Below are 20,180 nucleotides of genomic sequence, written 5' to 3'. Positions count from 1 at the left end.
ATATCAATTTATTAAATATGATTTTTTGAATATTTTACAATGAATACGTTATACATAACCTGATGAAATTTGGTTCTAGTCTTCTAGATAATGACCAATTCTACTTTATTTGTTGAAATATTAAATTTTCTTACACATCTGATATTGTAAATTGTCAAGCGGATATCAATTTATTAAAGATGATTTTTTGAATATTTTACAATGAATACGTTATACATAACCTGACCATACTATCTTCTATTTCAAGATATGTTGAAAACATTTATCCATCTTATGCATCAAAGCGAAAGCTTTAACCCCTCTACCCCTCCACCATTAGGGAAGTATTCCAAAAAATTTACTTCCACCCCCTACCCCTCAACCAAAGCTTTAAATGTACAAAGCTCATAAAGTATGACCCCTCCGCACTTTACGTAGTATGAAAAAAAGTGAGAACATATATAGTGGTACTAAAGGTCAGGTATTTAATGCACTTCCTCCCCACCTCAAAATAGACATGCATTAATGCCTATATGGATAGAGGCATAGCATATTACCTTTTTAGAAAAGACATTTCTTCAAAAATTTAACTTAAATTATTGTAGTCAAATGGGATATCAATACCAGTTATCTAAATCTATAACATTAGAACAGCATGAAATTAGATTAATTATTTGAGTCTTATAATAATAGAACGTGATATAGAAATCCAAAAATTATGTATTCATGAAAGATAAATCTCGTTATCTAGACCAAACATTGAGGTACAACCTTTCCATGCTTGAAGCATAAATAAATGCAAGAAATTATAACAATTCAGTCATATAAAAGTGTGCAAAATGAGAACAACTAGAAATTGATTGATCATTTACCCATTGAGGCACCCATCGAGGCAAGGAGTAAATTTCAGGCTTAAACATAGGACCAGGATCACAGGAAAGCCACCCCGTGGACAAGTCCTGAAAGAAATTGAACCAAAAGAACTAAATAATCAGGTAACCAGAAACATCAGATGAAGTCATATTGTTTTGAGAGCTTGATGATTTCCTTGGAAAAAGAAGACAGATTACCTTTCTTGGGCATGTTAGCCATAGAAAGCGACCAAAAATATTTGCCAACTGCATACATAAAAAACAAAAATAAAATATAACAGCATCCTCTTATCTGAATATTTTACTTAATATAGATGCACCAAAAAATGCCCATCTACAGCTATGCATGAAATTAGAAATGTAAGTGTACACGCTGTGGAAAAGGAAGCTGACTATCCTAACAAACGAGCACAGTGGTATCAAAAATAGGCTACAGTTGATTATATTTGGAGGACAATTTTTTTTTATACCTCAATTAATATTTATTCAACTGATTTGTCCATACAAAACTTTACAAGTAGGATGACAGAGGATTTGGTATAATAACAGAGAGTTTTCCGTGATGAGATTTAGAAACAAGTCACAATGGAGAAGACCAGGAAAACTAATCATTCCTCTAAGCCCAATCTCAATTGATTAAAATCGGGTAAGACAAGTGGTATGATCAATTTAAATGACGAATATAACTAACCTAACGTAACTTTTATTAAACAAAATCTTGCAATTGAGTGGTTGACCCAACAAAAATCACCAGCATTTTTTCCGTGTTCCCAGATGTGCTAAAAAAGCCACCATATCAAGTGAATCCAATGGCATCAAATGTCAAAATTACTGATGAACATCATATTAGAATTACTTAATTTAATAAGGATTTAGATTCAACGTATAAAAACTATCACAAGTATTTTATCAAAATACTTCGTTTATTTTACTGTTGTATTTCATCTACTATCTAACACTAGTTTATAATTAACAAGTGACTTGCTATTATCCAGATTGACCCTGTGGAATAGGATATAATTGAGCAGGGTATAATTTATTGGTAAAGCATGGATATGGTACACTTTAAAAGCTATTTGATGGGGACATCAGATCATGGAAGGTTTGTCGAAGACGTGGCCACGATTGAGTCATTGTATTTTTGATTTGTTTTATGTATTTTTCTTATTTCTGATGTTGTATTGTATTTGATTTATTTAGTTTCCCATTGTACCCTTTTAAGGGATGTCGTATGTAAGCCCTAGGGGCATTGTCGTCCTTTATGTTTGAGTCATTGTAAGAGGCTATTTATAGCCCACTTGTTCTTCTTTGCAAGTTAATGAATGATTGATTAAAATATTTCTTCCCCTTGCATGAGTTCTTGTGAGAGCTTGAGAAATCAAAGAGAGATCCCTAGGAGAGGGAGAATTACGCATCACCCACCAACCTAGACGATTCGGGTTCGTGGTTCTATTTCGTATATCTTCTTTTCTCCGACCACATCCACCGGCCACATCACCCTCACGGTTTTCTCCCTCCCAAATCTTTCCCCTTCCCTCCACAAAACACCACATACATCTCCACCTAGCCGCCGGCCCCAATACCGAACCCATCCACCCACCGGCCCCATATCCTCTCTCTCATTGCTCTCCCTTGCCAAATTTGGATTGACATAATTTGGGCATATTTTGGAATTCAAATTCAATCAATTTGAAATTTAAAATCTTTCCTAAATTATTAAACCTATTTTAGGAAAGTTCCTAAAATAAATCTATTTGAATTTCAAATTCAAATTGGATTTAATTTTCCTAACTCCTAAAAACCCAAATTAAGCAAGCATTAAACTTGGCATTTAATCCCCTAGGCCACATCATACCGCCGGCCCCCCCTCATTAATACCCATGGATTTGTTTCCAAATCCCCTCACGCTCTCTTGGAAACTTTTCTAATTTTCCCCTCTCCACCCTTGGCCGAAATCTTCAAAGCCCCTTCTCTTAGTTACTTTCCAAATCCTTATAATTGGATTTGGAAACATCTCCCTCATCCCTCTCTCTCTCTCTACCCACCCCCTCTCTATCTCTTTCCAATCCCCTCTCTCCACATTAATGCACCTTTCTTCCCTTGGAATTAAATTCAAATTTGATTCCTTAACCCCTCCCAATTAGAAATCTTAAATTTATTTTAGATTTTTAATTTGTGCTTCCCTACTTAACCGACCTCTCCTCTTTCCCCCGCATCCTTTGGCCGGCCACACCTCTTCACCCCACTTCAAGATAAGGAGAAACTTCTTTCTCATCGACGGAGTTCAAGGTTCCTAGTAATCTTTGGAAGCAATCGTCATCTAGAATTCATGGATGGCCGATCCCGATACTGAAAACAGACATGCCTACGACGAACATGGCTTCGTGCACATTCTCCATTCAACCTTCTTCGACGACAACCCGAGGATCGACCATACGATTGAAGACTACATAGAACGCATCTTGGACACCTTGGTTGAATCTGTTGAAGAGCAACTTGAGATCGTCGAGTGGAGGAATGCAACCGATCCTTGACAAAGGTTTTCTAATTTTCCTTTTCTCGTATTTCTTAAGTCTAATCCTTTCTTGTGATTTGATTGTAGTCATGAAGGTCGTGTTTGCCCGATTCTGCTAAGCTTAGTAAACGTAGGGATTTGAGTGCATTCATTTGTTTTCTAATCTTATTGTTAGACTAGGGATTTTTGTTGAAAGCTACTACTTTGAATGATGCTATTTTTCCTATGATATTTTGTTGATTCAAATCTCTTTATATGCAACTTAGCCTAAACGAAAGTGATCGCTCTTATGTTTTGATTCATCATTTTATTTGCTAATAGTTATAAATGTTATCTCTCTAATCAATAAGTTGTGCAAGCTCTTAATAAAATCATTGCAACCATTATAGTCCTACATCACTATTATTCCACGGTTTGATGTTGTTTTGTTATGCAAATATATCCATTCATCTAAACGATTTTATATAGGAGGTTATGTACCTCTATCTTATGATATGTTTCTTTACACACGACATTCATAGGGCCTTTCATGTTGTTTAGTTGATAGGTCTATGGAAATCCAGCTTGAGCTGAATTCTTTTTTCTATACCTGGAGTCTATGATGCATCGATACTTCTCCTCAAAGAGATATGCAATATCCGACATGTATTGGACACAACACGCATCGACACTCCTCCGACACGCTGAAGATGCAACCGATTAAAAAATAATTAAAAGAAATTGGACCAACGTGTCTTAAATATTTTATGATTTTTTAATATAATTTCTTATACTTCAAATTTTATTTATTAAAAAAATAAAAAACTAAATTTCTTATTTTCTCTCTACAGCGCCAAATCAATCGCCCGTATTCAATATTCCTTTCCCCGAACATTCCAATTTTCATTTCTCTTTAGCAATTTATAACTAGGGTTTCACAACAACACAAGTAGTGATATGCAGACCAAGTAACAAAAAGAAGAAATTAAGAATGAGCAAGCAATTCTTACCAAAAATGCAGATAAAATGGTTGTAACTGATGCACCAATGAAACCTTCCCATGTTTTTTTCGGAGACAGTTTAATCAATGGTGTTCTCCCAAAGAAGAACCCAAACAAATATGCAGCAATGTCATTGATGACAATAAGAGAGGCTGGTAAGAGAAACCTGCATGAAAATCCAACTTCAGCAAAAATTGCAGTATTCATCAAGGACCTTGTTAAGCAATAAGAACCACGCATGGGCATGCCCTTGTTCAACATATCAATAAGGAACAAAATGAGAATTTTAATAGTACTCTGCAGTAGGACATTTGTTCTTAGTAAAATCTGAGACATTTAAAGGAATTTTCCAAACCTATTTAATGGAATATAAAAATTCAATATTAACTATCATTTTCAAGTTCAACGTTATATTGAACTTCATATGCTGTGGAGGAAAGATGGGATTTGGGATAACTTCAGAAGTATCAAAGAGGAAAGAAGCAAAATCATTAACTGTTATTGCCAGATGCGCACTGTTTTGGACAAAACACTCTGAAGAATGTTCGCATAAAACTCCTGGGATTCAAACAACCTTTATAGATTTTTTTATCTTTTATAAAGTGGATAATATATTCATTATATATCCTCATTTTAATCAACTGAGTTGTATGGTTCCACGTAAAATAACTGCTTTCCATCTCCAAGCATTGCTGACTCAGTCCTAGGTTTACCAAACTAAAACAAAAAAAAAAAAACAAAAAACAAAAATTAACCAACAATGGCCTAAATTAACTTTTGTGTATTCAATTTTGAAAAAAAGGAGAAAATTATTCTTTTCAGTGACAATATCCAAAATACCAATAACTAGTTATATTATTTTAATAAGCATATCCAAAACAGTAATAACCAGATTTATAAATATTGAGATACAATATTAGTTTGGACTATTTTTTTTAATCAATAGACTAAAAAATAATATGTGATCATCCATAGGACCATAGGTTAATTTAAAAAAAAAAATGGAAATTTATTGAGAACGTGTGTTTAATCTAATAAAACTTCCACAAGCAGCATATTAACTCTTCTACATGCATATAAATATATGAATACTGAGTCTTCAACGTACAAAATCCTCACCTCCACAAGCGGGCCGAAAGACATAAAGTTATAATTGACAGCAACAAAGACAGAAACTGCACACCATTAACCAAGTCTGAACATGTAAAATGACTACAATCTTAGGGATCAAGAATTCAAGAGCCTATTTTGTAAGATTAAGAATATAAAAAGTCCCCATATAGTGGGATAAAGGCTTGTTGTTGTTATTGTTGTTGTACTATGAATATAAAAATCAGAGGTGAAATGCAGAACTTCCTAATAAAGATAGAGACCAATCACCATAAAACCATATATGTTAAACAATTAAGGATTTGTAGAGTTGAATATGCATAAAGCCATAAAGCGAAAATTCCATCATTCCTAGGAAACGTGATACATAAAATAAACCCTAAAGAGTATTTTTTTTTTTCATTTTGTTGGAAGGATTTAAGATTTAGAATAACAAAAACTTTGAGAAAGCCAATGGCTACAGGTTTATAATATACTACTGCATGTGTTGCTTTCAGATGTAAAATCATAATCATGCACACATGGACAGATGAGAAACCATATAATGACTCACATATATGTATGTGTTGGTGCATGTGAAGGTGCATCTATGAAATCTTTTGGAATTTGACACTATTGAGCACAGAAGGATGAAATTGCATAACATTGAAGTTAAGTTACAAAGGACCTTAGTATATATAGATTCCAACTTCAAAATGATACTTTAATTTATGTAGAAAGGAGTTGAGACGAGAAGTTTAATGAATTATTGATTGAATGTGTTGAGTCTATAAATAAGCATACGGGAGAAAAGGACAATAAAATACAATAAGAAAACAAATAAAACATAACTAAACTCCCAATTATGTGGATATCAAAATATAACTCTCTAATACAACCACCTTAGCATATCAATGATCCTACACTTTATATTTGTAAATATATACATATGTTGATGATTAAGCTTTCATCATATAGAAGCAGCATATTCAATGGTACGTTATAGACCTATAATGTAAAACCCAATAAGATCAGGTGTGTGTCACATTATGATCAATTTAATGATACCCTGAAATTTTAACTTTCACAAAATTATGTAATTTTAATGTCATTATATTCTACTCGTCGAATAGAGCAATTTGACATATAGAACTATACGTCAAATTGCGAAGAATTGAAAGTTAAAGGAATTAAATCCCAATTGTAATTTTTCCTAAGTAAACCAAAAAAAAAAAAAAAAGAGATTACCATCTAAAAATAAAGTTTATTGTAACCAAGGGTTTCATTGTGATGACGGTTTGAAATAAGAGTGACCATGGGAAGGCTAGAAGTTTAAGGGAAGAAGAAGAAGAATCGTGGGAGGAAGAGGAAAAAAACATAAAGTATATTAGAATTTTATTTTGTGCATATAAAAAAGATTTATATGATTAGTATATTTAACATTTCTAATTTAATAGGGTTCAATTATTTATTCGGGCATTAGCACTGCATGTGAAATTGATACCTATAATCATGTATGTGATGTGGAAATTGGAAGGTATGTGATAGGAAATGCTTGTAAAAATTTAAGAAAAGCCTTGGCTGAAATCTGATTTCAGCAATATCAGAAAACCAACGACAAGAAAACCAAAAATAGAACACACAACTTATTGAAAGTTTTATGAAAGAAATGACAACAGACAAGTGGATCTTCAATTGGAGAGGAAGATCTAGCTCTCCCAAATCTCTAGCCGCATGCTAGAGTCCATACACCCTAAGAACAATCTAAATTTAACAAACGAAACATACCGCTAACCCTAAGAAAATCACCTACTTAAAGCAAACAATAAACAATGAATACCCAAACATCCCTCCCCAAATTCTCTCCTATTTTCTTAATTATTTGCCTCCGAAATCAGCCCCGAAATCTTCCCTCTTCAATTAGAAAATATTTACTAATTAATTACCTCCAAATTAGCCTCAAAATATGCCATCTTCAATTAAAAAATATCACCCAAATAATCCCCTTTGATTAAGAACCTTCCTAAACAGCTCCCTCTTGATTAGGAAACTTCTTAATTTCCTCCCAATCAATTGTCCTCTCCATCAATACTCCCCTCCCAAAGTGTCACCTTGTCCTCAAGGTGGAATGAAGAAAACTACTGCTAAAGCACTGGACCGAAAAATGGACTGTCACTAGCTAGAACGATCCTTGCCTCAAGCATCTCCCTGATCAATCACTCGATTTCATCCTTCTGGAGTTGAGGAGAACGATATGAACAAACACTAATATGTGAAACTCCTTCATAGTATGTGAAACACATTCAAAATGTGGCAAGCACATGTTCCCACAGTAGAAGCAAACCCTGAATTGGCTGGAACTAGGGGTGTAAACGAGTCGAGTCGACTCGTGAGCCAAATCCTGAGCTCGAACTCGAGCTCAAAACACAAGCTCGAACTTGGCTCATCCCACTGTAAACGAGCTTGAGCCGCTCACGATCTTGTGGCGGTTCGGTCGTCTTTCGTGCACTACGATCTGCCACGGTCCTACCCACTTTCGACGAACTCGGGAGCCTCCGCAATCGTCCCGTTCATCCGCCTTCTAAGCTCACGAGTGTGGTCCACCTCAAATTGTGAAACTGCAGTCAAGAATTGTGAAATTGCAAGTAGGATTTATGAAACGGTTGGCGGAATTTTTAAAAAAGAGGTGTCGGTTATTTAAAAAATATTAATAGTGATTCAAGCCGGCCTGCAAGTCGAGCCTTATCAAACTCGAGCTCGAGCTCGTGGCTCAATAAGCTTTGGCTCGCAAGCTCGTTAACAAGTTGAGCTCAAGCCATCTCTGCTCACTGAGACCCTTAGCTGGAACGACTCTCGATATTGCTATAGGAGTGGTTGAACCATGTCTCGCATCTTCTCTCCATCTTCTTCTCCTTCCAAATTCTACAACTCGACCAAAAATACCACTCCTTCCCCCTTTCCCCTCCTTGGAAGTCTCCAAAAGTGGCATATTTTCTTCTTCCCACAAAAAGGTTCACCTCCCCATCCTCTCACTTGTGTTGGTCGTCGATCAACTTCTTCAACATCTTCTCCAGGATAAAAATTTTCCAACAATCTTCTCATAGACGGCTGAAATTTGACTTTTAAAATTTGAAAATTGAGTTTGGAGATCCGAAATTTCAGATTTCAATTGTTCAATTTCCCCCTCCAATACTTCTACTTTTCTTCCTGCCATAGGTACTAGGATCTAGGCTCCAACAGCAAAAAAATAGCAACTTTGATGCAAATATGGCCTCCAAACAACTAAAAACAACAAGATCAGAGAGAAAACTATTTATTTCAACTTAGGAAACTACTCTGATACCAATTTGATAGGAAGTGCTTGCAAAAATTTAGGAAAAGCCTTAGTTCAAATCTGATTTCAGCAATGTCAAAAAACCAACAATAAGAAAACAAAAAAAAAGAACACACAAGTTATTGAAAGTTTCATGAAAGCAAAGATAAGATATAAGTGGATCTTCAATTAGAGAGGAAGCTCCGGCTCTCCCAAATCTCTAGCCGCTTTCTAGAGCCCAAACACCTTAAGAACAATCTAAATTTAGCAAACGACACATACCCCTAACCCTAGGAAAATCACATACTTAAAGCAAACAATAAACAATGAATACCCAAACAGCCCTCCCTCAATTCTCTCCTATTTTCTTAATTATTTTTGTAAAACCCGAAAATCTTATTTTAGGCTTAGCACGCTTTTTAAAGCGTCGCGACGAGGTTTAAGTAAATTTTCAACGTTAACGGAATGCAACGAAATTAATTTAAGAAAATCCTACGCAAAATTCTGATCGTTTTGGTATATAGAAGTTATACCAAATTTTGCTTATTTTTGGAGTTATTAATTTTAGAAACCAAATAATACCGAAACTACCCTTATCATTGTGTATTGCCGAAATTAATTAAGTGAGGGTAGTATGGTAATTAGCAAACCCAAATTCTCTTATTAGGCTTAACCGACCCCTCCTCCCTTCTCATTTCACGCAAACGAGCGGACCGAACGGAGAGAGGGAGCGGACGGACGGACAGGCGGCTTCCGCGAGGGTGACTCCGGCGACGATTTTCCGGCGAGAGCTTTACGTCAAATCGAAGAGGACGACGAGAGGATTACTCCGGTATGATTCTTTTCAAACGAAACCTTTTAGATCTTTAGATTTTTGAGAATGAAATTTCTAGGGTTTTTAGGATTTTGGAATTTTCTTCGAAATCTCTTCACGAAATCTTTAAGAAATGTTTAGAGGAATATTTTAACGTTAAAAACTTAGAGATTTGAGAAATTTTGGAAGATTTAGAAACTAGGGTTTTTGACCTAAAACCTTAATTTTGTAATGCACCTTTATGAAAATGATTCCTAAGGGTTTAGGAAATGTTTTTAAAGAAAAATTTTAAGTTTTTATCGAAAACTTCATTTTCTTAATTTTTAGGATTATTTTAATCCGAAAATTATTATTATATTATTATAATATGTTAAGGATCAATTTAAAATAAATAATTGGATGAAATTGAGGATTTATGAATTTTCAAAATTTAGTTATTTATTAAATCCGAAAATCAACGTTTATTTAATTAATTATCCTTTAATTGTCGTTAGGAATGATAGGACTTGTATAAGCCAAATGGTAATGGGGTTCTGCGGAGCCAAATGGTAAAGGAAATGGCCAAAACTTTTGACTGCGTACCTGATCAGTACGAAAACTGGTACTTCCGGGACGGATGATACATTAGCATATTCATTTTTACATTTTGCATTGCATATGAAAGAGATAAAAGAAATGAATGAAAGAAATCAATTGTTAAAGGAAAGAATGAAAAGAAAAATGAATAGTACATGTTATGACTCGCTCAATGAAATGAATTAGTTTTCAATTGTAAATGTTTTTTAATATATGCATCTTATGAAATTAATTGTGATATGATTTACCTGCTGAGCTTTAGCTCATTCCTCGTTTTGGAAATCTTTTTCAGGAGAAAAGTAATGGCTGCACGACGACCTTACATGTATCGTCGTAGGGGACCTCAGGATGAAAGGTTCCATTTATTTTATGTTTTGAGTCTAAGGTTTGAATTAGTATCTGAGTATGATCAGTATGTAAAGTTTATGTAATGTTGACTCAAAAGTTTTTATTGGTGTTGAGATGATCTGAACTGTTTGGGATTATCTGTATTTGATGTTGTTTTAGTGGCTCTTTCTTATTTATGGATGATATTTATGTACTGATGTTATTTATCTAATGAATTTGATTTATGTTTCTAATGCTCTTCCGTACGATCGTCTGTTCCCGCCCCGATATTATCGGGCTAGCCGGGCCGGGTCGTGACAATTTTCCTCCCAAATCATCCATCAAATCATCCCCCAAATCAGCCCTCTTCATTTAGGAAACATTTCCTAATTAATTCCCTCCAAATTAGCCTCAAATATGCCCTCTTCAATTCGAAAATATCTCCTAGTCGATCCACTTTGATTAAGAATCTTGATTAGGAAACTTCTAATTCCCTCCAAATCAAATCAACCTGTTCATCAGTATGTTAGGTGGAAATTGAATTAATTGTATGAGTTGGATATGAGATTAAGTGAATCAACAATTAATGATTTGGTTTTAGTTTAGGTGCCCTACATACAGGCAGACATGAGGTATCCAATTTTGTGAGTCTGCACGACAACAAGAAAAGATATGCAATTTGGTTAATATAGTAGGTTGCTCTGATTATGTATAATTGTATAAGAGTAAATTTAATTAGTTGTGTCTAATATTGGTCCATGCATTACACAATTATAATTAGCATAAATTATGATTTATGTAGCCACGTCATATGTAATTTGTCGTAAATTATGATCTTGTTATACTATGTGATAATGTGCAAGTCTATTATGTTGTACCGTGTGATAGGTATTCACACAATCATACCTACATGTATGCTAATACACCTAACAATCATATTAAATTGTATGTATAGGCATATTTTTATATATAAGCAAGTCACGCAACTTAGAATGAAAAATGCAACGATCAGAAAAGCCTGAGAATACATCATGTTAGGTGGTAGGCGAATGGCGCAATGGGAACCTAATTGGCAGTGCGACTCAGTAGAGGCAAAGCAACCACGGTATGATATGAAACCTACGGCTATGATATGAAGCCTGCGGGCGATAGAGGCAGTGCAACCTCATGAGTCTACGAGCTATGATATGAAGCCTACAAGAAATAGAGGTGGTGCGACCTTAGGAGCCTATGGGCGATAGAGGCAATGCGACCTCAGGAGCCTACGGAGGAAGTGCGACCTCAGGAGTCTATGGTCTATGATATGAAACCAAATGGCAATAGAGGTAGTGAAACCTTAGGAGCCTACGGGCTATAATATGAAGCCTGCTCGCGATAGAGGCAATGTGACCTCAGGTGCCTATGAGCTATAAATCTAGACCTCACCATGTAAACATGACACCTTCTAAAGTTGGAAAAAATAAGTTAATTAAAGAATTGAAAGATATAAGGATGGTCACATATTATGATATATGAATTAATCACTGAATAGATTTAGTGTGATTGATAATGTTGGCAGTATGTGATATGTGTGATGATATTGACATTATGAGACATACTAAAAAATTTGGTTCAAATGAGTATACTTCTTGCAAGCGACCTTATTTTTACATGTTAAATAATTTCATACTATGTATATTTCCTTCTTAATGATTATACGTAGTTCTTACATCCACTTGTAGATAAACCGAAAAATATTGTATTTCCTATACTTGAATATGATATCAAAATTGCATATCTTTTTTAGCCTCATAACTCATCAGATTTTTATTTTGGATCTTATTACATGTAAGGCTAGGGACATAGTGGAAGATAATAAATTCAGGTCAAATTTTAAAAACTATGTTTGGTTTTATAGTAGTATGGGATGAGTCCTGAGCAAGGGGTACATGAATTATTGTTATGAAATTATTTTTAGATGATTAGTTGCTCTATAATTAAATATGTATGAAGTGCATGAATATGTTAGACCGGTCCACTGGACCGATCCAGCCGGTCCGCACGGGACCGGCAGTTCCCGAAATGTCGCGTGATCTCCACCTCCTGCGGAGATCGGGCGGGCCGACAGCTCAAACGGGGCGTTTTAGGAAGGATTTTTTTGGGGTTTCAGAGAGAAATTTGAATGTAGGGACTGTTTAGGGAATTCCTTTTGATTTGTATGCATTAAATTGTTGATTTTGCTAGGGTTTGAGTATCTGGAATTTGGCTGAAATTTGAGATCTCTTAGATTTAGGTTTTCTTTGGGCTCTAGCGGCGTCTAGAGATTTGGGAGAGATCGATCCTCCTCTCGAATTGAGGATCAATTGTATCTTTGCTATTTTATTCATTATCTAGTGGAATCCAAGTTTCTTCTTGAGTTTTCTCTCAGTTTTCTGGCAATTTCTCGCTGTTTTCCTGTGTTTGGCTGCTGTCCTCTGCTGAAAACAGCAGTTTTCTTCTCGTTCTACTTTAGATTTGGTTAGGAAATCAAGTATTTCCTATCAGAATAAAATTGAATGATTCAATTTTAACTGGCAAGAAGATAGTTGAAATGATTTGGTTATGAGTGTTGAGGAATTATATGATTTTCTTTGTTGCACCATACGTTGTTTAGAAGGGGCGGCATGGGATGTGACGTATAAATCTATAGCAATGAGCTTTCTCAAAATTTTGGTTATTTTAGGTCTTTAATCCTCCCAGAAAATTGAAAAAATAAATCGAACAATTGGGCATTCATTTCATATCAATGAGTTTCTTGAGAACTGGATATTACCTCGAGTCAATTTCAAGTCAAACCTGAACCCGACCTGTCAACCTAAATTGACAACTCTATCTTTAGTATTTGAGATGGATCATCAAGAGGTTCGTCATCATCAAATATGATCCAAATTTCCATAGGAGTGTCAACAAGGTTACAACCTTAAGTATTATTTATTTAAGAAGATCAATGGAATATTTTCTTTGAAAAATGATAAAAGCTTTTCTTTAAAGCAAACTTGATTCTAGGGAATTATATCAATCATCCTAAATCTTTGATAACAAAGCGCCTTCGCAGGTGGCATTTAACCACGAGATGTCATTATTCTTCCAGTGAGTATGATGCCGTCAACATAAACGATTTGCATGATTAAGCCTACAAAAGTATGATTATAAAGATAGAGTAATCTATTATGTTGATGTCAAGCTTAAACTTAGACATGATTTTATAAAGTATGTCAAAACAATCTAGTGAACTCTATTAAGGCAATAGAAAGTCTTCTTAAGCAAAATATAAGTCTATTTCCTCGAGTAACATACCTAAAGAGGTTGCTCAGTATACAAATAGTCAAAGTGGTAGGTGTAACTAGCATCCATTTGTAATACAATGCAACAATGATTGATCGACAAAAAATAAAAAAAAAAATCAAATTAATTTTTAAGAGGAATTTTTATCAACATATTTAAAATATTTTGTAATTGGGCATAGCATAATAATAATAATAAATTATCTTAGAAGAAATTAAATTATTTCACTATAAACTCAATAATAAAAGTTATTTTTAATGGAATAAAGTTTGTTTTATTATGATGTGCATATTCCCCATAAGGATAATCCCCAATGATTAATTACATCCCGAGAGTTTTTCACACTGAAAAACAATTAGAGTAAAATAGTGGTTTACATTCTCTCTATGAAAATATAGGCTAACCTAATTTCAAAATTTTCATTTTAAATGCTTTAAACGTTAGAATTTCAAGAATGATTGAATCATATATAGAATTTATTTTTAAAAAGAAGCCAAAGGAGGAAATATAGAAGCTTGATTTTCAAAAATTCAATACTATCCTATGTTGAGTTTTATATTTTAAAATTTGATTTATGTTTGAAACGAATCAATTTTATTTAGAAGCTTGGGACTTATATTCCAATAGCATAACATTGAGAAAATGCCCATGAATGTAAAGATTTATGGTAACTCCTTGGATCATAGACCTAAGGTGAGAACCACAAATAAGATGGTAACTCAAACCTAAATCTAACAAATAAATGGGATTTAGGAACTTGAAATATCGTATAAGGTTAAGTCAGCCCAACCTTTAATCCTATAATCATGTTAAAAGGACAGTCAACTAAATCTGCCCAAACAAATTTAAAACCAATCAATCTTGGTATCAATACATATGCAAGATATGTTTGCCTATTTTACTTTTAGGAAAACGATTGACCGCTTAGTCATTTAAGTTAAGATGTCTGAGCATAACTTATATATATTCTGACTTATAATACAAATTTTTTTAATTATCTAATCTTTAATATGAGTGCTTTTATTTTTTATATATGACTCATAAGGCTATACAATTAATGTTCATCAACTAATATATGAATTTGATACTGATTTTGATAAGTGAACTCTTATAAATAAGTAATCAAGAAAATACAAAATTGCAAACTAAAATCCATAAAGCGGCTTGCATTTCATTTTGTTTTTGAAAAAACTTAACTTATTTTTTATAAAATATGCAGATTTTATATGAAAATTTTATCCTGCAATTGATTTTAAGGTTGTTTTTTAATTTAATGAATAGAAAATTTACTCTTAAGAGCCTGCTCCATAGTATATTCAGGCCAGACCCAAGCAAAGCATAAGAAAAACCTAAAAAAATCATCAATTTCTAGTGTGCACTCAAAATAAATACACAATCATCATAACAAACAATCAAAAGAATAATTATAAGGGCAAATCATAACTCAAAAAAGAAAAACATAGAAGTCAGCTAAGTTGTCTGTCATATATAACCTACTCTAAATATATGGATTCAGCTTGTGAGTTTTTAAGCTTTAGCTTCTAATACCTTCAGAACTTCATCTTAGGTTCATCATTCCATTGTTGTATCCTAAAGTCTTACATAACAACATAGACAACAAAAGAATTAAATTTCAGGAAGAAGAGATTAAACCCTAAAAAGAAAACATTAAGAAGCATGTATATATGAAAATCCATACATCACATATTCACAGATTGCTTAGCATTGATGGTATCAACCTGATTTTAATCCTTGTTGGTCATGCCTAACTCAAGGTTTCAACACTAAAAGCAACTCCTGCAAGCAAAAGCAATCATTTTTACAATCATTTTGATCGCCCCTTTTAAGCATGAATATCTACATAGTAAAATATATATCTCTACCCAAACACTTAAAAGGATCATATCAACAATACAAATAACCATTAAAAAAAAAATTCATTACAAACAATCACAATCATATTACAACCACATATAAAAAAAAAAACTCTAATCCAAGGATGCCTAAAGTGTTGTGCATCTATTATTCTAGTTGGTTTGTCAGTCATACTATTATTTGATACGTGCTTTTACTATGAAATATGAAGAGATTTAATTTATTCCAGTGATAATTTTACTTTAAGTTATTTGTAATTTAAAAGTATTATTTGGATTTTAAAGATATTTCATATCTTCAAAGTATTATAAAGAACTAGTTGACTGTCAATAAAGAAGTTTGTTTAATTGGGCTAAGCAAATATACATAAAGGTTTCACTTAAGAAATAGTCAACTTCACTTAATTAAGCTAAGCAATTTCAAGATAGAAAAGCTCCTATATAGACCTAAAAGTTTATTTTTATTTAAAATTGAGTTCACTTATTTTGGCTAAGTAAAAATAAATAAATAAAGTTTGGGTCAAGATAAACATTCACCTACTACTGGTAAAGAATGTGGGCTCTAACTTTGAGGCCAAGGAACCAAGACCACCTATAAGTTTAAAGTGAAAAAAAATAAGAGCTTCCTATTTGATTTGGGTAAAATAGAAAAGGCTAAGGCTTTTAGGCAAAAAGTCAAAGAAATAATCCCTTCATGGATGTGAATTAAGAACATGAGGGATGTTTCAAAAACTTTGAGGCCAATGAAATACAAGAAGTCCTATAGCTTCGAGGCTAAAGCAAATGATAGTTATGTGATTTTTATATCATAAAGCAAAATTGCGATATCTGCTCAAATTGGGTTCAAATAAACACAATAGTATTGAATATTTTGGCTGCTAACTTGAGAGTTGAAACCAACGAGATTGGTCTAAACTTAAGAGCTTTAAGGATGAGTATCTTTCATTTAATTGAGAAAAATAAATGACATATGTTAGACTTGGCATTTGTTGACTTAGAATTAAACAATAAGGAGAAGAATACAAAATTTTAACCATAAAATAGACTAATGCTATTTCATAGTCCTTTAGAGGTTGTTTGGGAGCCTTCATATAGATTTAAAAAGAGCAATAAGGTGAAAAACCTAAAAAGAGGAGATTTAGATTGATTCTGGTTCAATTTAAATATAGTATTAAGATGAGTGTCTTTCTAAGGTTACTTGGCACCTAAAAGGGACCTAAACAAATGATAGGGTTCTTTTGTTATTCATTAAAAATGTCTTAAGAGAACTATAAATGGAGCAATATGAATCCTTTTTGGGAAATCCAATTTGGGTTTGCTATTCACCACTTAGGTAAATTTTGCTTGATAGTATGAGAATGTTCCAAATGGATTCAGAAAGAGCAAATGTTACTTGATTAATCGAGTCCAGCAAATAAGTTAAAATTTGGATCCTAAGAAAAAGTGGATCGCTTGCTTGCTTTTGGGCATGCAAAATGATCCTACAAGCGAAGGATATAGTCCTAAGAAGTGCCAAGGCTTTTTTATACTCGTAAAAAGGCTACAAGAAGTTTATATATAAAGCTAGAGAAAACACAATTAAAAAAAAATCCATTTTAACCCATACAAACCTCTAATCATCCCAAGATTTGTTCAAAGAAAGAGAGTTTTTAAGATGAATTGAAACGATGAGGTGTTACTTGGTTGATTGAATCAACCAAATGATTGAAGTCATTTGATGGTTTTGGCTCTAACAAACATGCTAAAGGAAATTAAGATTTGACTTAAGGATTGTTAGCGCTTTCTTGAATACTTTAAAACATTATTTGGAAACTTTCAAAGGAGTCTAAGAAAGCACCAAAACAAGGAGACCTTAAATAGGAGAAAATTCTAGTTGAGTTTGATTCAACTTAAATTAAAATGACTCTAAAATTTATCTAAGGCTGAGATAACTTTAAGAGGATTCAATATTTCTTAGTACAATGCTTTGAAGCTCTCGAAAACTCCAACAAAAAGTCCACAAGAGAAAAAAAAACTCCAAAGAATGTAATCATAATTTTTATAGAATACTTTGAATTTAGTGAAGTAGAAGAGTGATGACCGCCGTCAATCCCTTTGAAATCAAAATCAAGCTATATTTGGGCTTATTGAAGTCGATTTGATCAAAGAAATAAAATTGGACGACGATGAATCGACTTGACTCGATTCGACCTTGGTTGTCGCCGATCGTTAAATTGAGTTTAGGCAAGCCCGATTTAATCAAAAAACCCTAATTTGATTTTAATCAAATAAACTCAATCAAGTGTTGTCGAGCCGACAACTTGAATAAATTTTAAGCTCGATGGTTTCAATCGACCCAATTTAATCTGTTTCAACTTGATCTAAATCAAATCATTGTTACTGAACTCGAATCAATTCAATGAAATGAATCCAAACTCAAATCTAATGAAATTGGCTTGATTAGTTCAGCCATTTCATTTCATTTAGCATGTTCAGGGGTACTGTGAGTTGTTACAAATTCTCTCTCCCTCCCCTCTCTCCCTGTCTCTCTCTCTCTTTCTCACAAGAAGCTCAAGAGAAAGAGCTTCTTCCTCATCCTAGATCCAAAAAATTCAGTGAACTAAAAACAGAAATTTGTACCTTCAAGTAAATTAATATTAATTTAGATTTTAATTATGTCATCATCCAATGCAAGTAAAACAACAAATTCCTTCCAATATCAGAGAAAATCTAGATAAAAGCATAATACAAGATGTTTGATTTCGTGTAGTTTAACTGTCATATCATCACTTCAATAGTATGCTGCTTCACGACCGTTCATGTGCTTGCGCACTCAAATCAAAGGTGCATGTGCAAAATAGGTATTTTATGAGAAATTTTCCATATAATACAGCTGCTTTTTGAAAAATTAAGCAAGAACATTTGTACCAAATGATGCTAAGGTTTTAAAATGATGGCAAGATATTCCTTCCACAAACAATTTTGTATGGAAAAGATAATATTTATTTCAGAACATGAATGGAGCAGTTCTAATTAACACCATTCAGGAGGAGTTATTACCAGAATATCCCATCAAATATATTTGCAACAGTGAAAGATGACTGTACGAACACCATAAGAAGAATCATATGCGTCCATGCATATTGGCTAAATTGATACTTGTACATCTTTTTCTTCAAGGTAAGGATGAACCACACAAAGCCTAAACCAGAAATAAATAGTTCTTTAGGAAGTAATAAACAATACTACAAGCATAAAAAATAAAGCAAACATGTTATCTCAAATTCCAAGCTAACCACATCAAAGATTACTTAACAAATAACTATACGTGTACTCGGGTCCATCACAATCCAGAAATCATTATGACTGATTTATCTACCAGTTTTCATAGTTATACAATGTAATTTTCTTGAAGTTCGAAGGTGAACGCCAGCTTCAATATTTATATAGGTTCACTAATATGGCTTCTCCACAAACTTCAGAAATATTTACAGGTCATCCAATTCATAAATGTCAGACGTTTGGACTATGCATCAGAAAGAACAGTTTTTCTGGAATTGATGCATTAGACTTTCTTTTGCGAATTTTCTTCATAAATGATCAGACGTTTGGACTATACAAGTCATTTTCTTCATCCTTTAAGTTAATTCACTCATCTAGGCATATACTATTTTTCATCTTCAAGGATAATTTCTCAAGGGTTACTTGGAATTTATTCATTCAAATGTCGTTAAGAAGTCCTCCACATATGTCAAACTTTTAATGAAGAAATAAAAATTTAGCTTTCCGCCTTAAAAATGCTTTAGAAATTATGTAACCTCAATTTCGCAAATTCTTCTCTATCAATGATAGTATTCATCTAAATTCCTCTATAGCTCTGAAAAGAATGGTTTATAGAATGCAAAAAATACTACCTCTTTAAACTTGTGAGGGGATTGATGTTTCACCTGAATTTTCCTTATCAATTCTAGAAAGATGTGGGCTTGCCTGATATCAGATTAATCATATCCCTCCCTAGTTCCCAACCACATCTCACCCCCTCCACTCTTTATCCAATTCAAGTCGTCATTCCCCTTACAACATGGTTCTTCGATTGTACTAGTTTGCTCAAGCATTTCACTTGCAGGAAAACCTTCTTCTCGTACCATTAGGCATATCTTTCTCGCATGCTCTTCCACTTTAAAAAAGTCATCCATGTTATAATCCCTTCACATGACTATTATATACTTCGCCAATGTAGACCTATTCTAGCCCCTACACTTTTGAGCCCTCTTTTTCATGATTCTTTTTCCTCCAAAAGCTCGTTTTCCTACCTCTAAACCTCTACATCTGCACTCTTGACAACATCAGCCACCACCCATGACCTTCAACCACATTATCAGATTCAACTAAGAGTCCACCAGATAATCAACTATTTTGACCTACATTTACTATTACTCTCTAGAGAGATAAAACACAAAAAACTTATTGTGCTCATTCACTCATATGCTTCTTTAGATTACTTATCTATTTTATTTTGTATTTTTATCTTTTCTCTGTCATCTATATATATTCCCATG

General features: G+C 33.5%; 1 protein-coding gene across 6 annotated transcripts in view; it reads right to left on the bottom strand.

Moving 5' to 3' along the window:
* Positions 1-20,180, bottom strand: part of LOC110107356 (phosphatidate cytidylyltransferase 1-like) — a 45,615-nt gene that overhangs the window by 12,962 nt on the left and 12,473 nt on the right. For all 6 annotated transcript variants that reach the window (XM_028699711.1, XM_028699708.1, XM_028699706.1 and 3 more), the window contains exons 5-8: positions 18,682-18,823; positions 4,356-4,512; positions 1,050-1,097; positions 852-938 (exon numbers count right to left, since the gene is read on the bottom strand). In XM_028699711.1, the coding sequence (XP_028555544.1) occupies positions 852-938; positions 1,050-1,097; positions 4,356-4,512; positions 18,682-18,823 (434 nt within the window). The remainder of the gene's footprint in view (positions 1-851; positions 939-1,049; positions 1,098-4,355; positions 4,513-18,681; positions 18,824-20,180) is intronic.

Source organism: Dendrobium catenatum, unplaced genomic scaffold, assembly GCF_001605985.2.
Source record: "Dendrobium catenatum unplaced genomic scaffold, ASM160598v2 fragScaff_scaffold_1373, whole genome shotgun sequence".
Taxonomy (NCBI): Eukaryota; Viridiplantae; Streptophyta; class Magnoliopsida; order Asparagales; family Orchidaceae; genus Dendrobium; species Dendrobium catenatum.
The sequence above is the reverse complement of the archived record's forward strand: the minus strand, read 5'-3'. Positions and strand labels throughout refer to the sequence as shown.